This window comes from Gymnoscopelus braueri, assembly GCF_963280865.1.
Source record: "Gymnoscopelus braueri genome assembly, chromosome: 7".
NCBI classification, from domain to species: Eukaryota; Metazoa; Chordata; class Actinopteri; order Myctophiformes; family Myctophidae; genus Gymnoscopelus; species Gymnoscopelus braueri.
The window spans coordinates 33833086-33859039 of NC_137608.1; the positions used below are offsets into that span (position 1 = coordinate 33833086).

At 41.8% G+C, this 25954-nt stretch overlaps 1 protein-coding gene across 2 annotated transcripts in view; it reads left to right on the top strand.

Annotated features, from left to right (window-relative positions):
- The window catches only part of unc5db (unc-5 netrin receptor Db), a 288363-nt gene extending 266935 nt beyond the window's left edge, over positions 1–21428 (top strand). For both annotated transcript variants that reach the window (XM_080434213.1, XM_080434214.1), the window contains 4 exons: positions 11404–11553; positions 13668–13832; positions 15660–15838; positions 20406–21428. In XM_080434213.1, the coding sequence (XP_080290339.1) occupies positions 11404–11553; positions 13668–13832; positions 15660–15838; positions 20406–20682 (771 nt within the window). In that variant the 3' untranslated portion in view covers positions 20683–21428. The remainder of the gene's footprint in view (positions 1–11403; positions 11554–13667; positions 13833–15659; positions 15839–20405) is intronic.
- The last annotated feature ends 4526 nt before the right edge of the window (positions 21429–25954 follow it).

The window sequence follows — 25954 nt, forward strand, 5'->3', positions numbered from 1 at the left end:
TCACTTAATGCGGCCCGCAGAATCGGAATACTGATATATTGTTGATTTCAGCTGTTACAATTCCAAACATGCAAACATGACCCGCTTTAATTACTTCAGTCTATATTATAGTAGCTTAATGACTAGTATTTAAATATTATTGTCTTTTTTAGGTCCAATGTATTTGTATTTAAGTTCATAAAGTTAACACAAGTATAACTAAATGCTATTTGAAATTAAATAAAAATGTTACTTTTCAGGATTCAAATAAAGAAATAGCAAAAAAAAAAAAACAGGATTCCAATTCAAAAGTAGCAAAAATAGCAGATCTAGAAGCTCAAAACGCGTCGCAGTGCGACGCGTTTTGAGCTTGTAGATCTGCTATTTATGCTACTTTTATGTGACATAGAATGGCCCGACAGTATATGCATTGTGGCCCTCTGGAGTGGGTGTGGAAATATAGTGGCCCTCTCCATCATCAAAGTTGCCCACCCCTGTGATAAGGGAAGGAGTTGGGACTATCCCACACCAGTACACAATACGCACCTGGGAGGTAATGTGGCGAAATGGCCCAAAATAACATACAGCAAAAATGTGTTCATACTCTGTAGAGGAAAATCTGAAAGGCTCCACACAGCAACATAATTGGTTGTGGGTACTAACCTACAAACACAACAGCTTTGTGTACATTTGAAGTCATTTGTTGAACCTATCCAGTGCCTTAATAAATTCCTGGTATAGTGCGTGGGCGGTGGTAACAGAGGCAGATGTGGAGGCCGCAGGCAATGTCCGCTGGCTTTCAGTTGTGTGGCTGGAACATGGCTGTGTGCACTTTCTATTTTTCTCACATGCTCCCGAAGGTTATCTGTCATTGTCATCATTATATCAATAAATTGTGTATTATTGTTATTGCACTATATCAGTTATACTCTGTTATATTCATGCCGCTGTGTTCAATGATTAAAATGTCAAATCGATCAACCTTAATCAAAGCAATGAAAAAGCTAGTCTATTGCACCATTCTATGCGTCGTCCCTCTGCTGTACAGCTGAAGATGGGTAGGTCGTTCACATACCAATGCGACAACAATCCTAAACATATACCGCCAAAAGAAAAACGCAGTGGCTTAAGATTAGGAAGATGAATGTCCTTCAGTGGCCAAGTCAAGAAGCCTGACTTCAATTTGATCTGTGGATTGACTTGAAGAGTTCCATCGATGCTCACCATGGAATTTGACTGAACTTTAACAATTATGCAAGGAAGAATGGGAAAATATTTCCAAATCTAGGTGTGCAAAGCTAGTAGAGACATATCCAAACAGATTGATGGCTGCAATTACAGCAAAAGGTGGCTCTACAAAGTAGTAGTGGGTTTTGATTTCAGGCTGTACATTTCAGAGGGATATGAGGATTTTGTATATATAGCCACTGTATGTTCATATCTGCTAGACACTCACAGACTTTTTTTCAAGAATCAGAGTGTATTATAATTCTCATAGTTGTAAGGCATTATAATAATTATATATTGCGTTATAATCACTGTTATGATGCATCGTAGTGTGATTATCTAGTGCGATTGTCTTTTTAAACAGATGGAAAGAGAGGTCATAGTCTCTAAGCTCGTTTTGTGTTATCCTTTTAGCCTAAATGTCTGACTGTACCAAGTATTCAATCAATCAATCAGTGGTGGGGAGGAGGCCCCTTTAAAGTGAAGACTGTACTGGGACTTGGCTGTTCTAGTGTGGGGAAACTGAAATTGGCACAACATCATGTGTTTATGATTTTCTTCTGAAGAAGCTATTTAACGCGGGGGGGAGCTCATTATTAATTGATTGCGCTGTGTGAAGGATATTTACTTGAAAAGTGTTGAGTGTAGCTCATTTCTTGAAGAGAGGTTGTGAGTTAGCTGGTTACTCTGCTTGTATTATAATCTGAGTACAATGTTTTTGCAGAAGATATGGGGTTGGGGTTCACAATACTTGAGTTATGGTCTCTCCATATGCAGCCGCTTAAGCAGGTAGAATACTCTATTTCGAAAGAAGCCAAATGTTTGGCTTGCTGAAACTGAAGTTTTCTGTGGATTCATGTTTTTTTTAATACTCCATGTGTTTCTCTTGGAGCACTGCATTTCCCTTAGTTAAGACACCACCATTTAGTATGGAATTAATTAATTAATTTCTGACCTATTACACACAATGTTCGCATCGCTGTAATCTGCTGTGATTTTGGCTTGCTAGAAAATCTTGGAGGTGCAAGGAGCAGTTGGCAAGGCAATCTGTTCGCTTTCTCCGCATTCATGTCATTTTGTTCTTACGGCCTCGTTGAACTTTGTTATCGGAAGAATTATGCTGCCCGCTCCAGTCACCCAGCCTTTGTTCTTGGACAGAAAGATTGATTGATTGATTGATTGATTGATTGATTGATTGCAGGTAACCCATTCTATTCCACATAACTGCTGCAGAGTATAAAAACTAAGTCCTTTCCTATACAGCGTTTGAATCTGCCTGGTAAAAAGTCTGTGGAGCTCCTTCTGGTGGAACAACTGTACATCACCAACGTTTGAAAAGTAATGTGCTTAGATATTTGGGTGCCACATTGTTATAATATGTGATGCTCTCTTCTCCACGCTGAGCCACTTGAGGCTAATACAATGAGCAGGGGGAAGATTAGTTCTGGACTATAAGGATCAACCTAACTAATTTGTTTTGAGAGGTCTGCTGCTTTTTTGAGGAAGTGCCCCTGCCAATCTTTCAAGAGCACTTCTATTAAAGTGGATATTCTAGCCAGGAATGTTTTTTGATTGACCTTAAAGATGATAATGTACTGTCTAATAGCTGCCTAAGTAAGTCACTTCTTCCTTGACTGTAATTTCAAAGTCACCTACTCGCTCTGAACCCAGGAGACTTTTTTGGTTTTAAATACCAGCAATCAGTCAGTTGTCAGTTAAAGTTTGCAAAGGGGAAGAAAGTTAGTTCTGAAGTAAAAAAAAAAAATAAAACCACAGAACAATGAGGCCCCGATTCATAAAGGGATTTACGACCATATTTTGTACCTACCGGCATTTAGGACAAATCCTACACCTGCAGTCGGATTCATAAACGTTTTTTGGTCTGTGTTTTGTGCGTCAGGTGCGCACCTTCTCAGGTCAGCCCCGAGGCTGTCTTACCAGGGCTGAAATGTGCGTATGTCTTTAGAATGCTTTATTCTTCATGCCAAAATCAATTACAACAGTGGCAAACCTCAAATAAAATATATAATTATGTGCCCAACATTTGTCAACACATATATATAAAAAATAAAAATGTCAAACGATGTATGCTTGTAGCCTATGCATAATATAGACATGATGTATATTCCACCGCTTTTTATTTATTTTCTAGGCTATCAGTTGCATTTTGAGCTGAATTATTAGTGTGTTTGCCAGCGGGCCATCTCAGCCAAAGTGTCACGTAATAATGAAAATAGGCTATCATGCCTTAATGAAACTGCGGAGGGACTGACGCACCATGTGTCCGTGCTGCGGTATTAATCTGTAGGCTAATAGCCTACTGTAGGCTACTCTACTGTATATTGATCACATGAACGCCACACACAACAGCCTAATAAATGTTACTATCTGATGAGGAAACTATAGTGATGAAAGCTGTGTCCAGAAGATCCATTCCCCATTCAGACGTAGGACAGTAATATATTAATCAAAAATGTACTAATTTAATCAATAAGTAATCAATAAGCTCTGGTCCATAATCGGATAGCAGCGTTCCACTTGTATGCCCTGGATTTATTTTCAACATCATCTTTTTACCTGGTAAACGTGAGCAATGTTATATCCTTCCCAGGTTATTAGTCTATTATTTGCTGGCGGGGCTAAACCTTGTAAACATTACACATTACGTTCAGCTGATCCATCGTGCAATAGTGGGACTCGCTTCCAGACAGATCAGAATGATGTGTTCAAGTTCTCTGTCAGTGTCAAGGCAATGCGGCCGACAGCTGTAAGTTTGGACGAGAAGTTAAACTTCTGCAACTCCGGTGTTGCCAGATTTTGTGAGAGAAATAAGCAACCAGGTCTATGAAAATAAGCCCAAAAGAAGCAACTGGCACTTAGACCATTATAAGCACTTTAATTAAACCGTTGTGAGCTTGTAGATCTGCTATATAAAAAAAAATATGTAATAAAATGTGGAATATTTGGAAGATTTTTTAAACATTCTAACAACACAAATCTTCCTCCAGCTGGCACAAAACATTTTCAGATGGGGCTTATAGGGATAAATTAGCCTACATATTAACTTGGGGGTCCATGACATAAAAATATTTGAGAACCACCGGTTAAAACAATTGAACAATTGTGAAGCAAGCCCAAATAACCAACTACACTTTAGAAACAAGCCCAAAAAAACGCACCCCACTGTTACCAATATTTACAAGCAACTTTACAGAAAAATAAGCGCAAATTCGCTTATAATAAGCGGACATGGCAACACTGTGCCGTAAAGTGACGTTAAAGTTGGATGCTGTTGGATGCAGATTTAGAGATTCATCAGCTCCTACACCTGGTCATACGCACGTCTCTGGGATATACGAACCCCTTTGGGAATTGCACGTCCGTTTGTGACTACCAAAATACGACCGGCCTTTACGAACTTTATTTACCCCATATTTACGACCCTCGTTATGAATCGGGGCCAATGAGTCTAAATAATAATGTTCAACAGTACCATGCATAATTACAGTTATAGACCTATTATTTCTTTAGCAACATTGAGACTGGACGCACAGGTGATTGTTTCATGCAATCAATTCAATTCCCAACATATTGTTTCGGGGTGCACTGGTTTCAGTACATTCAACCTCCTCTTGTGTGTTGGCTAGTGAGGCGCGTCCTAGCGAGACATGACAGAATGGGTTTCATTTGGTGCCGGCCTGCACGCGCATACTGGTTCTTATCAGTGTGACGTCGTCTGTTAAGGGGTCTATACCGCGCATCGTTGCTTTTTGGAGTGTTTTTTTGGCGACACCTCTGGTAGCTTGCGTTTGCTGCTGGCTTCACTAGAACATTTCTGGACAAAATAAAATTTTGTCCAGAAATATAATTTCCAGTTCCAAAGACCTTCATGTGAGCACCTGCATCATTTTGGACGCAAGAGACAGGAGCATCCCCATGTGACTAAAAATTGTATTTACACCTGCTTCGCATCCTGTCTGATCTGGTCTTCTATATATGGCAACTACGTACAGTAGCAGACAAAATAAACAATATGGGAGTCTGGATCCGTCCCATTTTTTACACTAACAGTGGAGCCAGCTGGTAAATCTAATTCTTGCCGAAGCCAGTTGGGAGAAGAACAAAAAAAAAACTTTCATCGAGAAAAGCTTCCATGCAGTTCTTCGCTTTTCTTTCAATTAAGAAATACCCTCCAGTTCTGACATACTGTAACAGTATCCTTCTCGCTGTTATCATCTAATTCCATGAAACGCTGCGATTACTATCGCTTCTCATCACCTTCAACTAAACCACACATATACCGGTAGTTCCTCAAAGAACGCGTATTGGCACAGCCACCTAGGTTTCAGCAGAAATGCACCAGAGGCCTGACAAGATAGAGAAGAATGAAGCTGTGATCTCTCATGCCCAGGGTTTTGTACTTCCTGACCAAAGTCCATGCTCTCATGCAGCAGTGAAACCAACCAAACCTATTGCCATGGCATAACCCATCAATTCGATTTATGTGAGTCAGTCGACCTGTCTGAAATGCCATAGGATGCCATAGTAACCAAGGCACTGCACCTCCAGACTCACACATGCCCCGACCTAAATTGGGACGGAACGGCATACTGCAGCTTCCTTTACTCCTGCGTCACCATCATAATCTCTGTCAGTTTTCTAAACTCTTGCAGTATCTAGTGCATTGGTTCTCAAAGTGGGGTCCGGGGGACCCCCAGGGGTTCTTTAGGGAGTTCCAGGGGGTCCCCAGCTAAATGATGGATAGTTAGGAAATGGACCCTTATGGGTCTGTAACTCTGAGACTTACGTGTCCATTTGGTTCCATTTGTACACTCTGAGTTCAAATTAACATTGATTTTACAATATAAATTGGGGTCCCAGAGATAAAAATGCCATTAAATGGGGGTTCGTAGCCTAATTCATGTCAAACTGGGGGTCCTTGAAATTAAAATGGTTGAGAATCACTGCTAGAGCCGTAAAAATCTTCTCTTGTGGGGGTCCCTGGCATATATTTTCAAATGGTGGTCCGCGGGCTAATAAGTGTCAATTTGGGGGTCCTTAACATGAAATTGTTTGAGAACCAGTGATCTAGTGTGTATAATTATGGGGAAATACCCACACAGTAAAATCCTCACAGCCTTATTTAGATTTTCTATGGCGCACGGTCTAAAATGCAGGGCACAATTGCGTCAGCAGCATGTCCGCCTCAGTTTCGCTAGTTACTGTAGATGGCACATTATCTGTGAGTGCAAGCTCAGCGCTATGCTCTAAGGGGTCGTATTAAGCCTCTTAATTAGTCACGGGTGTGTTTTCGGCATAACATAAATTAGACCAATCAGAGTGTCTTCTCCAAGCTATAGGCGCATTGCTATTTAAATGACAGATTGGAGGAGATGCAGACAATTTTCTGCTGAGTAAAAGTGAAAGTGTGGGACCATCTAGTAGTAAATACATCCGTGATATCTTGACATATCAACTTAATAATCATTGGGTGATTCTCAGTGATGTTCTTCTTTATTTAAACCACCAATTAAAGCAGGGCAGAGACGATATCGGGCTCTATGGATATTGGCGATTTGTTAACTCATTCAGTGCCACTGGCCAAAATTCATTGTAAAAAAATAACATTCAGTGCCACAGCCAAAATTCATTGTAAAAAAATAACATTCAGTGCCACAGCCAAAATTCATTGTAAAAAAAAAGTGCTCAGGAGCCGAGATACAGCCTTTTTCAGTAAGAAGTTAAACAAGAAGTGAATGGAGCAGAACATTTTAAAATCATCATATCTTGGGTTCTGAACATTTTTTTCAATTTTTATTTACGTATTTTACGTCCTGTGGCACAGGGCTTATTACATTGGACGTATTTTACATCCAGTGGCACTAAATGAGTGTTGTCCATTGAGCAGAGACAGATAAAGAAAGCTAGGACGCAATGCGTTCATAACATTCTTACAGGATGAGAGCTATTTGAAGATATTCTATAAAGTAATAAAATATAGACTATTACTAAATAATTGCCTCTATTTTTCACTCCCTATCTCTCCCCCTCCCTCTCTCTCCTCACCGCTCGTCTCTGTGTCTCAACGTAAGGAAATATTTCCGTCACTGCCCCGGCTGATGAGACTAACTTGAAGCTGGTCTTAGCGCCAAGTCTGTGCGTAAGATAGCAGTGCGTCCTGATTGAGCTAGAGTCCACACCTCATTTTAACAACAGCAACATGTCCAGGGTGCTAATAGGTGCAAGATTACTTGTTATCTAAACCACATGGGCGATGGGCATAAAAACTACAATTGCGTCGGTCAGAAAATAGCAATGAGTTAGCGGCTTAGCGCTGCCAGTTAGCGGTATCTTGTGCCAAGCAAAAGATGGTGCCCGCACTGTTTATTTATCCATTTGTAACAGGTCCACTTGGTTACATTTAACTTCCAAATAACAAAACAAAACAAACAACAACAAAAAAACCACCTAAGTTGGGAGTTAGAGGAACATTTTTCATAACAGCATGGATAAGAAATATGGTGGTGAGGGGGGCCTTCAAATTGGAGCCACATATTCCGCAAGCTGACCTGGGATTGAATCTTGCCAGCGCTTTCCTGTGCCTACCGCTCACTATCTCCCTTTCAGCTTTTGAAACTGTCTATCTCCACTGGGTTTTTTCATTACAAAAAAAATGGGGGGGAAAAGAAAAAAGGAACTGGACGGAAATGTTCCATTTTGTGACAGGAAGTCATTCTCCAAGGTCACAGGCCTCATTGTGGAGCCATGCTAGCTGATATATGGAAGGACTGCTGATAGTGGCCTCCCTCCAGCGCTATTCGGACGGTCGCCGACAGACTGTTTTGAGAGACAAAGGCAGATGGTGGAGGAGGGATGTAGTATTTCATCCAACAGGTTTCCCACTGTCACATTTGTTTTTCTCGCAGCATCTTTCATCTGCATTTGGCCAATGGTTGATTGGTTTCACACCTATGGCAATGACAGATAGGCATGCACACACTACAGTTACACACAGGCACACACGGACACACACAGACACACACTAACCACATGCTCACTGCACATTTTGGCTCACTGAAATGAAATGCTAATAAACATGGCACACTTACATACATGTATACATACATATATACATACATACATACATACATACATACATACATACATACATACATACATACATACATATGGTACATATGGTACATATGGTACATACGTAGATACATACATACATACATACATACATACATACATACATACAGTACATACATACATACATACATACATACATACATATGGTACATGCATACATACATACATACATACATACATACATACATACATACATACATACATACATACGTACATACTAGGGCATTCACCGAATAGCCGAATATTCGAATATTCGAATATCAAACCGACTATTCGACTATGAAACCACTATTCGATTATTCGAAAAAGAAAAAAAACTTTTTTTTTATTTTATTTTTTTTAAGATATATATTTTTTTAGTGGCTTTTCTAGAGCAGACACGCAGCTGTGAGCTCTGGTGTGACGTCAACTCGCATTCCTTGAGTCAAGTCATCAATGCCATTAAAAAAACAAAACAAAAATTGTTTTAATTGTTTTATTATTTAATTTTTTATAATCAAACCGAATAATCGACTATTCGAATACTTTTGGGTCGAATAATTCGAATACCATAAATCACTATTCGTTAATGCCCTAATACATACATACATAAAAATTGAGTATATATATATATATATAGTACACTATACTGTATGTAACCCCCACACACTTCCCCACTACGCACACTACGTTCACTACCCACTCTCTCTATTAATTTGCAGTCACCACACGCACACACACGCGCACACACACACACACAACCACACACACACACGCACGCGCGCGCACACACGCGCTGTCACTGAGTCAGAATCCGTCAGTTCTGCTTGGCTTTAGTCACAGTTCTCTTCACTGTCTGTTCTCCTTTGTGATTGAGATGGCTGCGGATAGACAGCCCAGACTGCTCCAGCCTCCCACAGGGACACGGAACAATGAGGACAGATGAATACCTGCGAGCGGCAATCAAAGAGCTCTTTCATCATCACAAATTCAATTTGGGGAGATGCATGTTAAAGCCCCAATGCACGCTTTTCCAATGCTTTAAATTGAAACTTCAATCTTGTCATGTTTGCGTCCCACGAATGCGATGCTAATGAGGCCCGGAATCGTGTACGTTTCATTTAACCCATTCAATTCCGGGAACGCATCTGTGTGTCATTTTTAGATTGTTTTGGCTATTCAAAAATGGCAGATCTACAAGCTCATAGCGCGGCACCGAGTGCCGCGGTATGAGCTTGTAGATCTGCTATTTTTGAAAAATCGTGAAAATGTGTGGCAAAATCTTGGATTATATATTTTTTAAAGCGAACATTTGTAAAATATTTCCTTCCAGGAACCCCCAGAAGCAAAGATTTGAGTTACAAATGTCCACCAAAAAAAAGAAAGAAATTCAAACTTTTCATGATCTTTCATGAGCTTGTAGATCTGCTATTTTTGAATAGCCCAACAAAATCTAAAAATGACACACAGATGCTACATCTACTTCCAAGTGAACGTTTGTAACTCAAATCTTTGCTTCTGGGGGGTCCCTGGAAGCTAAATATTTTGAGACGGGGGTCCGCGACCAAATACATATAATTTTGGGGGTCCTTGACATGAAAAAGTTTGAGAACCACTGATATTATAGCAACATACGGTTTTCAGAAAACTTTAACATTTTTAAGACATTTGTAGATGCGTTCCCGCATAGAATGGGTTAAGAAAACAAGGCAACTCGGCGGCCATTTCGTGGAAGCCCAGTTCCGTGTTGACGTTTGGTGATGAGCTCATTTGTTGGGGGTGGCAGTGGCTCAGGAGGCAGAGGAAGGAACTGGAAGTGTAACAGTTTGATTCCCAGCTCCTCCTCCTGGTTTCATGTTGAAGAGCGAGACACTGAGAATCCCTAGTAACTGCTCCTGATGAGCATGTTTGTGCCTTGCATTGGTTTGCCCACGCTGTCAGTGTGCCTGCATGGTTGAATTTTAAAGGGCTTTGGATGAAGGCGCTATAGAAAATCCCACCATTTACTGTACATGAGAGATGGAGATCTTACAACAGGTGGTGACATATATATGCTGGAGGTCATGTTGTTCAGAAGGTGGGTTGGATGGTAGTGTCAGTCTAAAGAGACTTTAGTTTTCTCTTGTTCTTGTATTTCCTCCTCACTTTGTGGCATCCCGCAGGGAACTGAGGGGGTTGCAGGTAGTTCAGCACCAAGGCCAGTGCTGCAGGGCTCCCCCCGGCCAGGTGATACAAGGACAATGCCTCCCAGTCCACATTCTTTTGGTTTACAGTGACTTCATGCCCCTAGTACAGTACGTGCGCTATAGGGGTAAAAAATCAATGTCACATGAATGTTTTTCGAGGTTCAAATAAAGGTGCTTATTGTATTGGATTTGGCTCCTTTTTGTGGCTCAGGGGCTTGAAAAAACAAATATTTGGACATCCCACCTTCATTTTTTTTTTGCTTATAGGCCATAATTTGCTAGGACAGAAAAACTCGATGCTAATACCTGGTGTTGTTTGCACCTCCAAGACAATTTGTCTAAAATGATTCTTCAGTCAACAGGGAGGCGGACCTGGGGACAGCTGGTACCAATTTTCTAATTATATGCTGCTGTTTAAAGTTGAGTAAATCACTTTCATACTGTGACACATAGGAATCAGGGTTGCCAGATCTGCTTATTATAATTTCCCCGCAAGATTGTATTTGAAAATAGCCGATCTACAAGCTCGCAACGCGTCGCATCGCGACGCGTTGTGATCTTGTAGATCTGCTATTTTCAAATAGCTGATGTATATGTTAAAGTGCTCATGTGGCCCATAGTCGCTTCTTTTGGGCTGGTTTTCCTAGACCTGGTTGCTTGTCTCTCTCACAGAATCTGGCAACACTGATAGGAATATGACATATATGACGGAGCGGGACATTTCCCCCTTATTTTATTCTCCATAGCTGCCATAACACAGTCACTACTATGTTTACCCCCTCTGTCATGCCGTCCTCTCCTCTCCTTTCTCCTTCCCTTTTCTCTCCTTCCTTTGCTTGTCTCACATTTCTCCTCCCGTTTCCTCTCCTCTCCTCTCCAGGGAGTGGTAGCCACGGAGAAGAGCAGAGGGGGACAGCTCCTCGAGGAGCCAAAGATGCTGCCTTTCCGCGCAAACACCTTCAGCCTGCAGGTGTCCATCCAAGATGTTCCCCAGTTTCTGTGGAGCATCAAGCCCTTTACCACATGTCAGGTATGACAGCGAGCCAACACTCGGCAGAGATTTTCATTCGTTTTAAGCAGATCAGTCCTTAATCTTCTCCTCCAAAGGGGAAATTAAATTAGTTTAGGTACTAACGCCACCCAAGAGCAGGGCTGGGGGGCCCTGGCCAAGAGAGATACTATGTTATCTGTCAGGGAAACGTTGGTGGCCATCAGCTTACCTGTCTTGCAGACATGCATTTGAGTGATAGATTAAGTTTTTTTCCTTTTCCCCCCCCCCGCAGTACACTCAGAGTAAATGTACACAGCAATAAATATATATTCTTTATGAAATTAAGTGTCTTTTAATGTTATAGGCATTCCTTTGTGGAATGGGCGAGTTGTGTGCTCTGTCCCTACCATGCTGTGTTATTGCTCCCAATGTCTGAATGCAGGGGCGAGGGCCCCGCTGCGTGTTACACACAAAGAAGCAGACACCTCCACAGTGTGTCTACGCTGTTATTTATGAGGGTCTTAGGAGGGAGACAGGGCTCTGTGAACCTCCACCCGACCCCCCACCCACCCTCCTCCCTTCTCTCTCGGAGCAGGTGTAGAATAATGGCCGCGTGGCTGGCCATACATCAAGTCAGCTTTTAGTCCTAAAGAGCAAGCTGGTCTCTCTCCCATGTCCATCATTCCTTTCCACCTCCACCACCTCCACCACCACCGTCAATTATCTGCCACGTATCACATGAATCGGGCGTGGGGCAGGGCGGGGTGGGGCGGACGGGGTCAAAGCCGGAAGGGTTAGGCCTTAGGAAGGCATAGCGTTGGCCTACTTGGGCCCCACTTTGCCTTTAACCCATTAAGGCCTGAGGTTCCGATTCTACAAAATGTCTTCTAAATCCCAACAGTTTTCTATATCAGTGGTTCTCAAACTTATTCATGTCAAGGACCCCCGAAATTATGTTTTTGGCCGCCGACCCCCCATCTCAAAATATTTTGTTCCAGGGACCCCCAGAAGCAAATATTTGAGTTAAAAATGTTCGCTTTAAAACAATATATATTCAAAGATTTGCACACATTTTCTCAATTTTTCAAAAATAGCAGATCTACAAGCTCATAGCGCGGCACTCGGTGCCGCGCTATGAGCTTGTATATCTGCTATTTTTGAATAGCCAAAGTGTAAAATAAGGCTTTTTAGCTGAAATCTAAAAATGACACAGATGCGTCCCCGGTCTTAAAGGGTTAATGGCAAGTTCCTCGCTACGAATCGTTTACAGGTCACTTTAATATGCAGATATCAGGCAATCTGCGCTGCACCAGAGGTCAAGGACGTTTTCCCCACAGATGTGCCCCCGTTTCCACAGAAATTAATTATACATCAAAGGCCATCATTCTCTCCTATCTCGCTCCCGAACCCCACAGCCCGGCACGTTCAGAGGAACGCCGCGCACAATACATAGAGCCCCGTGAGCGTCTTTTCATGATCAGAATTACGTGGGGCTGTATTTGCAAAAGGATCCCGCTGCTTCCCTCACTACCCCCCTCTGTTTGAGTCTGTCCTCGAAAAATACTTATTTCTACGCATGAAGCTATCATCGCTTAGACTTCAAAGCCAACTGCCTTTTGATCTTACTTTGTGTGTGACAGTTTCTTTTTTTTCTTCTTTTTTTGCTTGTGAGAATGTGCTCACACGAACGACAAGCAGTTGAGTCATCTTATACAGATGCAGTCTTAAAGTCGTGCCGCTGTTCTCTGTTTGCCTCTTCTTCTTCTTCCTCTTCATTCATTAAGGCTAATTTGGTTTGTTTGAAAAATAACAGGGGCAAATTAAAACAGGTAAACAAATTCTAAAAGCTTTGTTTCTAGGTTAGAAACAAATGAGAAATTAACGAACAAGAGATAACAATAAAAACTAAGTGGCTTGTGAAATCATTCTCACCCACTAAAAGAGAGAAATAAACAGCTGACAAGCAAAGACAAAGATTCAAAGACGTGTGTGCTGTATGTGCTGAGAAATGTTACAACTGAACTTTTCCCATTACTCCTCTCTTCCTTCCTTCCTTCCTTCCTTCCCTCTCTTTCCTCCTCTTCCCCTCTCCCCCACTCCTCACTCTCCCTCCCTCCCTCCCTCCCTCTATCTCCTCTCTTTCTTCATGTCAGGAATTCCCTTTCCCCCAAGTGTGGTGCAGCAACCAGCAGCCCCTGCACTGTGCCTTCTCCCTGGAGAGATACAGCCCCGCCACCACGCAGCTCTCCTGCAAAATCAGCGTGCGCCAGGTCAAGGGCCACGAGCAGATTCTGCAGGTCTACACGGCCGTGGCCGAGGTGAAAAAACCTTGCTGCCTCTTTCCCTTCTCCTCCTTGCCAAGGCAGTGGAGGACGTTTTACTTTTCTCCACACAACCTTTATCTAACCTTGTGCGTGTGTGTATGTGTGTGTGTGTGTGTGCGTATGTGTGCGTATGTGTGTGTGTGTATACACGTGCGTGTCTGTGTGTCTGCGTGCGTGCCAGTGCCCATTGACAGCAGTGTTGGCCAGCTTTTCCCCTGCGCTGGCATTCTGTTATTAATAGAGAGAAAAGGACACGCTCTCTAAAAGCATTGGGCTATACTTAGCTTCTTGTGCGGCTACATAGACCTCACGCAGCGGAAATTCGGTTGGATTGGTACTGTATTTGAACCCGCTGATACAATGGGTGTTACAGTCAGACATGGGGGGCGAAAGTAAAGTTTTGAACAATAAAGTCAGGTAAACAATTTTTAATTTATGTGGATTAATTCATTTCAATTATTTGTCAACTGCCTCACGACGTGTGCAGTGAACCCAAAACTTTGCCTCGGAGCCGCGGTGCGGAATAAAATGCAAATGCAAACAAAAGCCAGTGCAGTAATTACAGACTGCAGCAAAGACAACATGCAGCAGTTCTTCATAGGTTTTTTTGCAGTCAGGATATTGCAGTGAAATAGCAGCAGTGGGGGTGACTGCTCAACCTCGCAGCGCTGAGGGAAAACAAAATCAACAAGAGTGAGATGCTAAACGAGGGCAATCGTGTGGGGAAAAGACAGCTCTTTTCAAAAGTGACTATAAGCCCAACTTTGAAGGCACCCTGGTGGCTAAACAAGGGAGCCTATAGTCCCAACACGATGGATATGAGTATAACTTAGGGCCTGTTAAGCAGGGTTGCCAGGTATGCTTATTATAATTTCCCTGCCAGATTTTATTTGAAAATAGCCGATCTACAAGCTCACAATGCGACGCGTTGTGAGCTTGTAGATCTGCTATTTTCAAATAGCTGATGTATATGTTAACGTGCTCGTGTGGCCCATAGTCGCTTCTTTTGGGCTGGTTTTCCTAGACCTGGTTGCTTGTTTCTCTCACAGAATCTGGCAACACTGCTGTTAAGCCTGATTTATACTTGGTTGCGTGCCGGTGTCGCAGACCAAAACATAGCAGATCTACAAGCTCACAACACATCCCGATGCAAATCGTTGCGAGCTTGCAGATCCACTATTTTCTGTGAGCGACACAGCATGCAATAAGGTATAAGTAAGGCATTGCAGTACCAGTCTTCCCCCCCCTCTCTAACCACGACCCTGTGACTGTTACCACTTCTTATATAGTGGAAACTTCAAATAAAGTAGAAGGTGGAAAGGTAATTTCAGTCAGATATACTGAGAACTCATATAGTATGTGCCCTGCAGAAAAGAGTATTCTTATCTTTCCAATAATGTCAATATTATTTTCCCCTTTTAACATTTTCTTTCTATTACCTCCTTTCGGGAGTCTGTTGATTGCTATTGGCTCGTCAGCCTCTGTTAGTCCTACCAATCAGCTCTAACTACCAGGTAGCCTGGGGCAGAAGGGAACAAACCCAAACATTGGGTCCTATTGAAAAACTTGTTGGCTAAACTTTTCTCGTTATTGCATGTCACCCTACATTTACAAGCTTCCAAAAAACTGTATTTCTCATCTGAATTATTTTCCCTATTTATGAAGACCAAGACATGACAACCTCCTCCTCCCAAAGCATCAAGGTTTTTGACATTTATTTCCGAAGGAGCTTCAGTGACATCCGACTGTTTTTGGTGGAACAGGTGACAGATGTCACAAATAGTATTAAACTATTATGTATTTCTTTTTGGTCCTCTGTAGACCGAGAAGGAGTCGGTGCCATTTTTTATGCAGACAGACTGCACCATCACCTCGCAGACAGGTCCCAAGGCCTTCAAAATCCCCCTGTCCATACGCCAGAGGATCTGTGCTACCTTCGACACTGCCAATGCCAAAGGCAAGGACTGGCAGCTCTTAGCCCAGAAACTACACCTAGACAGGTGAGCCCACTGTGCGACGCATACCATGTCCGTGTCCGTGCTCGTTCTTCTCAAACAGGTGAATGGGTGATCGACTCACTAACATGCTTTTATTCCCTGCTGTATTCTGCTTTTACAATTGCCATTATCCACTTACAAAGTGACATACCTATTTTGGACGTGTTATTATAGACGAAAGTTGTCCCAAAAACATTTTGGCTGTTTTTGCTACTTTTGAAAATACTTAAAATATCAGATGTACAAGCTCACAATGTGTAGATCGCTATCATGCACGACACCGCTATATACAAAAGGTATTAAGTGGTTAAAATGTTTTGAAGTTATTATATAGATTATTATTATTATTCATAATAATAATACTAATAGTACTGGGAAGAATATTTCTCTCAATTATGTTGAATTATATGCATCCCACTGCTAAGTATGTATGGTATACAGTAAGTAGCCTATATTAATTTTCCAAGTTGACATTACCACAGCACACTGACCAGACTGATAATTTAACTGTGAATGCATGTTGCCTACTGTTGCATTATAATGTACATTATTTTGTGCTGTCCTTGCAAACTGTGACTTTCCCTTGAGGCAATAAATGGTATCATATTGTTCCTCTTAGACTTTGCTATCTATGTCAGACAGTTAGCAAATATCAGTCAGCATAATGAATATCACTTTCTCATTCCAAGTCCCATCCCACTCGATATCCTCTTATCTTTACAAATATGAAACAGTCTGTTCTATACTACCCTATACTATCCTCGTTATGGGACACTGTACTGGTATTTTTTGATCCAAATGTCCTCTTTGCCAATGCCATGCGTTGGCTCACGGCAGACCTAATCTCTCTTTAAGTGTGTGATTCATGAGAAGTTGGTATCTGAGAGTCCTCTGGGGCTCCAAATTACCCAGATAAGCCTTCTTCTGTCATGTTTAGGCTCCTTTCAACTCAGCCACATTTGACCAATGGCTGCAGCCTCAGAAGCTGGGTGGATTATTTTGTCTTGTGGCAGATAGTGCGCCACAGACTGGAAGTGAAATACTGCCCCCCACTGGATTACACACCCTATGACAAAGTGTGTAGGTTCTGTCATGGCAGCGAGGGAATGTTGAGCACAGTGTTTCCACTGCTGATAATATAACAAATACTTAGTTCTAATACTTAACTATTAAGTATTTGTTTAATAGTTGTAGTTTACTAATAGCTTGTCCATGGCCTATCTATTCATATGGCATAGTTTCAAATCATTAACTAACAAATAATGAATAACTCATTAACTCACCTTTTCAATTATCTATTAACCATTTATAAGGGATAGTTATTCTAAAGTGATATCCAATGATGTGAAGTGTTTCATTACTTCTTAAGACCCACATCGGAACCTGAAACTTCACTCTTTTCAGGATCAAATAGTATTTGATTGATTTATTGATTCAATCTATTTGAAAGCTTTCAGTTATTTCAAAACATGCTATGCAAAAAGAAGATATAAATGAAAAGAAAAGTGTCAAGGTCACAGTAACAATAAAGCTCAAGGCCTTATTTCCATTGTTGTCCTTTGAAGAACATTGAAAGCAGCTGGGTATTCATATCATATTGTAATTTCCTATGTCGTTGGTTCTCAAAGTGGGGTCCGGGGACCCCCAGGGGTCCTTGAGGGAGTTCCAGGGGGTCCCCAGCTAAATGATAGATAGTTAGGAACCAAATTGACCTCTATGGGTTTGTAACTCAGAGAGTGTACAAAGGAACCAAATGGACCCTAACGGGTCCATTTGGTTCCATTTGTACACTCTCTGAGTTAAATTAACATTGATTTTACAATAGAAATTGGGGTCCCAGAGATATAAATGCCATTAAATGGGGGTCCGTAGCCTATAATGCATGTCAAACTGGGGGTCCTTGAAATTAAAATGGTTGAAAATCACTGCTAGAGCCGTAAAAATCTTCTCTAATGGGGGGGCCTTGGCATATCTTTTCAAATGGGAGTCCGCGGGCTAATAAGTGTCAATTTGGGGGTCCTCGACATGAAAAAGTTTGAGAACCACTGTCCTATGTGACTGTACTGGACCAGTGGTGGCTGGAACATACAGATACAGGGGGTCTGCATATCCACAAGTTTCCTACGGCGTTGTGGGCATCACATCCTGTCGATTTGATCAGGTATCAGGGATCAAATCGACCGGAAGTGATGCCCACAATGCCCTAGGAAAGGCATAGGCTAGCCCTAAACCGTTGAGAGCTTTATAAACAACTAGAAGGACTTTTAAATATCGAAGACACAGACAGCCAGTGTCTAGCTAAGACTAGAATGATATGTTCTCTTCTTTTTTGCATTTGTTAGCAGTCTACCAGCAGAGTTCTCTGAATACTGTACGCTGCCTGCAACCTTTCAATGGGCGTTTTAGAAAGACCAATAAAAGGTGCATTGCAGTAGCCAAACCTACCTATAAAAGCATGAATTCGTTTTTCAGCATCTTGCTGAGTTAGGAATGGTCATACTTTGGCGATAGTTCTGAGATGAAAGAATTGTGTTGGTAACTTTATTCATATGGGACGTAAACATGAAATCAGACTCTAAAATAAGACAATGCCTATTAGTGATGAGCGGGCCGACCCGTAACCCGCGGGTCAACCCGCGGCGCGGGTGATCGAGTCAGGATTTCAGAGGCAATTATGCGGGCTGCGGGTGAGCGGGTCAGCCGCTCTCACAAGCAAAAAAATTATAATTTGCAATTGTTTATTTAGCCCATGACAATGTTGTGCTACTGTAGACATTTAAAGCGACTTTGGGTACTTAAAAGGGCGCTGTATAAATGTGAGCTATTATTATGATGATGATTATCTTTTTTTTCCCACCGCGGGTCGCGGGCGGGTTGAGCCATAGATTTATATACATGTATGGGTTCGCGGGGCGGGTTGAGGCGGGTTGGGTTCGGTGGCGTGGCGGGGCGGGGCGGGTCATGAAAAAACCCGACCCGCACATCACTAATGCCTATGCTTGTTACTTAAGCAATATTACACGAGAGGGTGTGCTTTACCGTCATTATTAGCACGCCTGTGATGCGGTCAGGAACGAGGCGAAGCCGAGTTCCGCCGCGATCACAGAAGTGCTAATAATGTAAGGTAAAGCACACCCTCGAGTGTAATATTGCGATTATACAACAGTTACCAACAAAACACATCCAAATGTATTCATATTGTGGGGCAATTCATAATTAAAAAAATTCGCTTATCCGCTTCCCTGTTAAAGAGAAGAGTTTATTTGACTGAGACAAAATAGTCCCTGTAACAGCGCAGCACTCTGAGTCATCGTCTCATCAACACAGCTGATTCCATTAGGCTATATGCTCCGTCGTACGATCGTGTTACGTGGCCAAAATAACTGATCTACAAGCTCACAACGCGTCAAGACGGCGATGCGTTGTGAACTTGTAGATCGGCTATTTTTGCCGTGCGATACCTTCGTACGATAAAGTATAACATACACTGGACTGTTAACGAAATGGGAGTAATTTTACTTTAACACAGGAGGATATTTATACAGTATGGATGTTACCATTGACCACTTTTTTCCAGTTATTCCTTTTATTATAGGATTTTAGGCGATTTAGTGTGCTCTCTTCTAACCATTGATCAACCGTAAGTCCACCAAATAAGTCAAAATTAACAACATAGTCCATTTTGCGTAGCTGTTTGTTCTCCGGTGGCGGCGGTGGGTCAGGCTACTGTCTGTTTGTTTTCCTACCGTGGGACAGCGTGATTTCACAGCACAGCTGTGACATGGTCTAATCAGGTGCGGACTGCAGTGCGGAGTGATTTATTTAATGTGATTAGGCCCGTGCTATGATGCTGGTTTGAAGCACGGCTAGAAAGCTATTTCAGCCAAATCAGATTGCTTGGTCGGAACTACCTGTTGTATAATTCTGGTTTGATCATAGAAGTCAATTTTTTGCTTCACTATAGGATTTCTGTCTTAACCTCATTTAAGCTTAGAAAGTTATTACTCATCCATTTATTGATTGCAGGCGGACGGACAGGCGGTTAGGGAGCTCCAGGCATCTGCATTGTTTGGTTCAATATGTACAGATGTGTATCATCAACATAGATATGGAAGCTAGCATTGTGTTTTCTAATGACAAATCACTAATGACAACTCACCTAGCGGAAGCATAGTGAGAATTGTTTTAAATATTATTATTATTATTTATTTAATTCTTTATTACACAATTTAGCAGATCTACAAGCTCACAGCATGGTGCATCGTGATGCATTGTGAGCTTGTAGATCAGCTATTTTTGCTATGTACAGTAAATAGGTATATCTTGAGATTTTGTCTTGCCTATTGGTGTGCCTTCGGCATAAAAAGTTTGAAAACCGCTACTATAACTCACTCTGCCTAGCCGCTCTATCCAGTAAATAAATGATCAGCCATTAACAGTTTTTACAGTACAGGCCTCACTTTACATACAAATGCACATCTAGTCACAATTTCCATTGACATACCACAGGGAGCATGCACCTAACCTAACTCAAAAGTCTGACAGGATTTTCTCCCTTCCTCCTCTACAGAAACTTGTGTTACTTCGCTAAGCAGCGGAGTCCATCAGCGGTCATACTAAGTCTGTGGGAGGCGCACCACCAAGACAGCGGTGACTTGGACTCTCTGGCCAGTGCTCTCGAGGAGATTAGCAAGATCCAATCGAAAACCTCCCCAAAGAGCCTGGAAAAGCCGGAGCCCCACCTCAATCACATATCAACGGGCGGTCTGGCCACAAATCTGCATCAAACGGGCTCGGAATTTGCAAATCACGAGACGGAGGACTCGGCTCCCGAGTACACAGGCTGAACCGACAGAGGGACTGGCACAAATTAGCCCCAATCGAGTCTATGAACTGATGAATTAAGCTTAATGCATAATCCTTGTATGCACACATACTGTACAACAGCCAATGGTGGTGGGCAGCACGTTGTGGGGTCATGCGTTGGTCAGACAGACGGACAGACAACGCGATCAACACGTTGGCCAATCAAAGCTAGCAAAAGAGACATGATGCTGTCTCGCCACCAGATCTACTACCCCACCTCATCTCTATTTTTCAAGAATACGTCTGAAGAAGGACTGTGAACCCGATTTATTTTCTCTCGCCCTTCTACTTGACTACTTGATTATTTTAGGGGGGGGGTATTCTTCTTCTCAACGTCGGCCCGCCCTTCATCTGAGTGGTGCACTGTGTATTTTGTGCCCCCACCTTCCCCCCCCAGCCATAGAGTTATGGTGCAGGCAGGGGTTACCCTCTGCATTGCTGCATCCATTATTTTCCAGTACAATATGCTCCTAAGAGAGAGTATGGGAAATTCTCTCCAGGCACCCTGGGGGTCTGTCCCTGCAACTCAGAACACACACACACACACACACACACCCCTCCCGATCCCAGCAACACTCCATATGGCATCTGGATGTATTTGCATATTAGTTCTAATATGCAAATTATGCTAGAGGAATATAATCATGGCATCCAATTTGTGGAAAAATACAAAGCAAGACAAATATGTGTTTCACTTTTGGTTCCATTAAAACAGCCTTCTTTTGTGACAGTGGACATCTTGAGAGGAGTCAGCTGACTGGTTTGGGGGGGCGGGGGGCGGGGCGGGGGGGTACATACTGTCAGATGCTGTACTGTAGGAACGTGAGAAATGTTGACTTAGTATTTGCTGACCAAGAGATGAGAGCTGTATGGTGACCTGCTTAAGAGAGAGAGAGAGTACAACATCAGTACTTTGAACTGCGGTGTGTATCTATCGATCGCCTTAGTTTCGCCATTGTGTTGATGTGTACCATATTGCTCTAGGCCTATTTTAGGTCCCAAAACCTCCCTCAATGGCGGTACTGCATTTCAAAGCTACGCCAGGTGTCTGTTGATGAAACGCAAAGGTTTTTATTCTGTTAGTGAGCTTTTATTGTAAAAAAAAAGAAAAAAAAAGTGTTAAACTAAAATTATGCAGCGGCTTTTCTGGTCTCAGAACAACCTACGCAGTGTTTGGAAAAAAATATAACAAAGATGATGTCCGGGATGTGTTTGATCTCAAAACATATCAACGTGCAGTTTAATAAATACTTATTAGTTGTTCCCATAATAGTCACATTTGTGTGTCATTTCCTGCTTACAAATCGCAATCATGATTATTTGGGTATATCATTTATTTCAATCTATAAAAATAATTTTAAGATAAGTGAAATATGTTTGTGTCTCTCACAGTTTTATCATTAAGGACATGGTGACATTTAACTTGAACATTAACAGTCATATTGTTGTACACAGCATCAAGCTGGGTATTTTTTATTTATGTGTTTGTCATCCAGCCAAGTTTAAAGAAGACTTTTTTTTCTATTTTTACTACGCACGGCTAATCAAATTATACCAGTCGTTTATATAATATCAACAGGTTACTGAAGAGGATGAAAGTTCATTTATTTTAAAATATCATTGTTTCTGTAATTGTGACTGTTTGGGTTCTCATTCCTGTGAGCAAAGAGTGTTGAAAATGGAAATGTGTGCTTCTGTAGTGCTTACCAGTGGTTTATGTTCGCATTGAGAGAGCATTCTAGTCTTTGGCATCACACTCGCATCGTGCCCAACGTTCACCCTCACTTTGGATGTACACTCAGCTCTGTCTACTTTCCATAATCAATATAATCATTCTGTTTATTTCAAATGTGAACTCACACACAGGCACGGACAAACTGTATGCTCACACTCACCACACACAGGCAGGTGACAAATTAAAGGAAAACGGAGTGAAGAAACATAGCAAATGCATCTGCTTCCATTATACAAATGGCTTGCATGATCAAATTAAGCAAATTAACATCCTATCATGCTCTGGCATGTATTAAAATACTGCGATTTTGGATCAAGATGACAAGGAAAGAAGTGACTATGAAAGAGAGTTTGCTATTGTGGCACAGATGGCAGAAGGAGCTCAACTGGCTTGTGTTTCAATATATCTGTATTTGGATCTATAGGAAATGCATAACAAAAAAAATGAAATCGAGGTTGAAAGTTCACATTCAACGATTGTGATGGACGTGCATTAGTGCGATAAGTAGGGAAAGCCAGAGGTGCAACTCTTCCTCAGGTGACTGAGAATGTCAGCGCAGGACGTGATCAGACTGTGTCAGCAGTCCGTTGACAACTACGTAGGGAGGTGCATTGCATAAACCCCTCTTAGCACAGAGTCAGACACATGCATTTTTTGAGAGTTCAGTGGTGAAAAAAACCATAGGCACTGAACTACAGTACAGACATGTGGGGGAAAAGGTGATATAGTCATCTGTTATCATATTCTCCACACGTTGGCAAGTGCATGTGGTACACCAACAGTACTTGCCTGAATGCTTGACCCTGGCAGTGGGGTGGTCCGGTGGCTCTGTTATGCTGTGTGTGTGTGGGGGGGGGGGGGGGGCATTTTCCTGGCACGGTTTGAGTCCACTTGTCGCCCTAAAGGGAAGGGTCATTATAAATCAAGAAAGTTATTCTGAGTGATAACCTTTATCCTATGATGACACAATTCTGTCCTGATGGGAGTGGACTGTTCCGGGATGACAATGCCCTCATCCGCAAGTCACGAGGGATCGCGTCAACCCAATGGAACACCCTTGGGATATATTGGATCGACATGTTACAGCACTCTCCATCATCAAAACACAAAATGATGGAATATATTGTTAGAATGGTGTTCCATCACTCCTCAGTACAGTTCCAGAGACTTGTACAATCTATGCCACGGTACATTGACGCTGCTGGCCCAACAACCTTACGAAGACATTTTTTGTTGTTTTTTCCTTTAATTTGTCACCCGTCTGTACATACACTCTATGTATAATGCTTTGGTGTTAGACTAAACCTGTTTCACAAGCTTATAAAAAAAGGGTTCCTCTGATTTCTCTTGTTGATTTGGTCCCATGCTTTCTTTCTCTTTGCTTCACGCATGGCCTTCGGCTTCATATCACTATTCTTGTGCCTTGTTTAACTACTGTAAATGGTGAATGTTGTAAAGTTACAGATGGGGCTGAAAAAAAGAGAAAACGTAATCATAATTACATACATTTAAAGATATTATTTAAAAAAATATAAAAGACTATAATATTGAATAGGCTGCAGAGCTTTTCTAGTGCTGAACATATATGTTTGGTAACGCCAGGGCAGCTTTGTGGTATATTGTATCTATAATTATGGACATTTTGGATGTTTTCTGTACAGTAGAATTTGCAAATGTATATGCAGCCTTTTGGAAATAAATGTACAGTTTAAAAGTCTCAGCCTGTTTAGATGAGTCACTTGGCTTCTTGTATGTGTAATACAATCAATGTACACAATTTTGTCCACCATTGTGTGGCACTATATAACTCAACAACAGTTTTACAACTGTATAACTCTAGTCTGCAAGCAGGCTGCCTCTGGTGTCACCCATTCAGCGTCAAGACAAATTTATACTTTGTTGTTGCTCACTGAAGATTTTCAATTGACAAACTAATAATAATAATTTAGTTTTTTATAGTGTAACTAATTGCTTTAAATAGTATGGACTATTTACGCATAGGGGATTAATACATTTACTCTGAAAATTTGCTGGACTTTACAGTGTTTAATAATTTTTTTCTTAAAAGATGAACTATGGAAATTTGGTGGAGACAGTGTGGAGATGCTGACATTGGGTAAATGTGGTGTTACTTGTTCTGCAGCTTGAAAACTGCTGCATTCTAAACAGATTTTTGACAGAGGCAAAATACATTTACAAGAGCCATACAGTAGTAAATAGTTACTGTACAGCATGTGGTGGCTAAGAAGCTAGGGAGCGGCTTCAAGATCCGGAAAGAACCAGTGCCCAGATAATCCCCTGCTTGCCCTATTTAGAAATGTACATAAATGATTACGAAATACTGAATGATGGTCGGAAGTATTAGTCACACCACACTGGCACAGGAATGTGGGTGTGTCTAGTGCATTAAACCAATATTTTGCCCTCCGTCAACAATGCACTGAACCTGCAACCACTTAATCTGTACAGTGTACACTGTGAAATGCAACGTTTATTTCTTTGAGCGGCAATCAGAGCTGTCAAAGGAAGTAAGGAAGGGAAAGTCAAGCATGTGCTTTGGTGAAAGGAAGGGACTGATCAATGTAGTTATACAGACAGATAAAAGACTTTCAAAAAGTCAATGACATGGCCACCACTCAGTGAGATTCTTTCTATCAGCCAAGGACTTCAGTTACCTGCTATCCTTGCAAAAGAGACAAAAACATGTTCTGGTACCTCTCTAGCTCATTTTACAATGACACTGTTTCATCTCTTTGAATCCCAAAAGTTAATCCAACACACTTACATACCGATTGAGAACAGCAGACTGACAGTAGTTAATGATGTGGATCTGCCTACTTCACTTTTAGTCAGTGAATGCATTCTTACTCACAAATGTGAAATACAGTACACACACACACACACACAGATAATGCGCACGTCGCACGCACGCGCGCACACACACACACACACGCACACACGCACACACAAAATACTGAATGAAGGAACGAAATTTCCATATCGATGAAATTGATCTTGACCCCAGCGCAGCAGATGTGCAGAATCCAATGCAGCCAGCGTGAATGCAAAGTTCACTGCCTTATCTAAGAATAAGACGGCCTGCAGACTCCAGCCTCCCTTGGGTCTGCTGCCTTATCATCCACAAACACAAGTCCCAGAGGCATGAACCACACCGCAGCACAACACTGTGTGGTGGCCATGTCAAAAACTGTTTTTAGGCATTTAGCATAAACCCTTAAGATAAACAACTTAAAGTGAGTGAGCAGGGAGGGATTCGGCATCTTGCCCAAGAACACTTGGACACAGTTTTTGTCATGCGAGGATCAAAACTGCGAGCTTTAGGTAACTGGACAGTCCAATGTTTTAAATTACGATCCTACTGACTCTGAAAGTGTGGCAGTGCCTCTCTTCTCCATAAGGAGAATGGGCAGTCCACTCCCTGGCCCTTTGTATTGTTTTGTCTTTATTGAGACAGACTAGAGGAGAGCTTACTATTACCAGATGACACTTTAAATCAT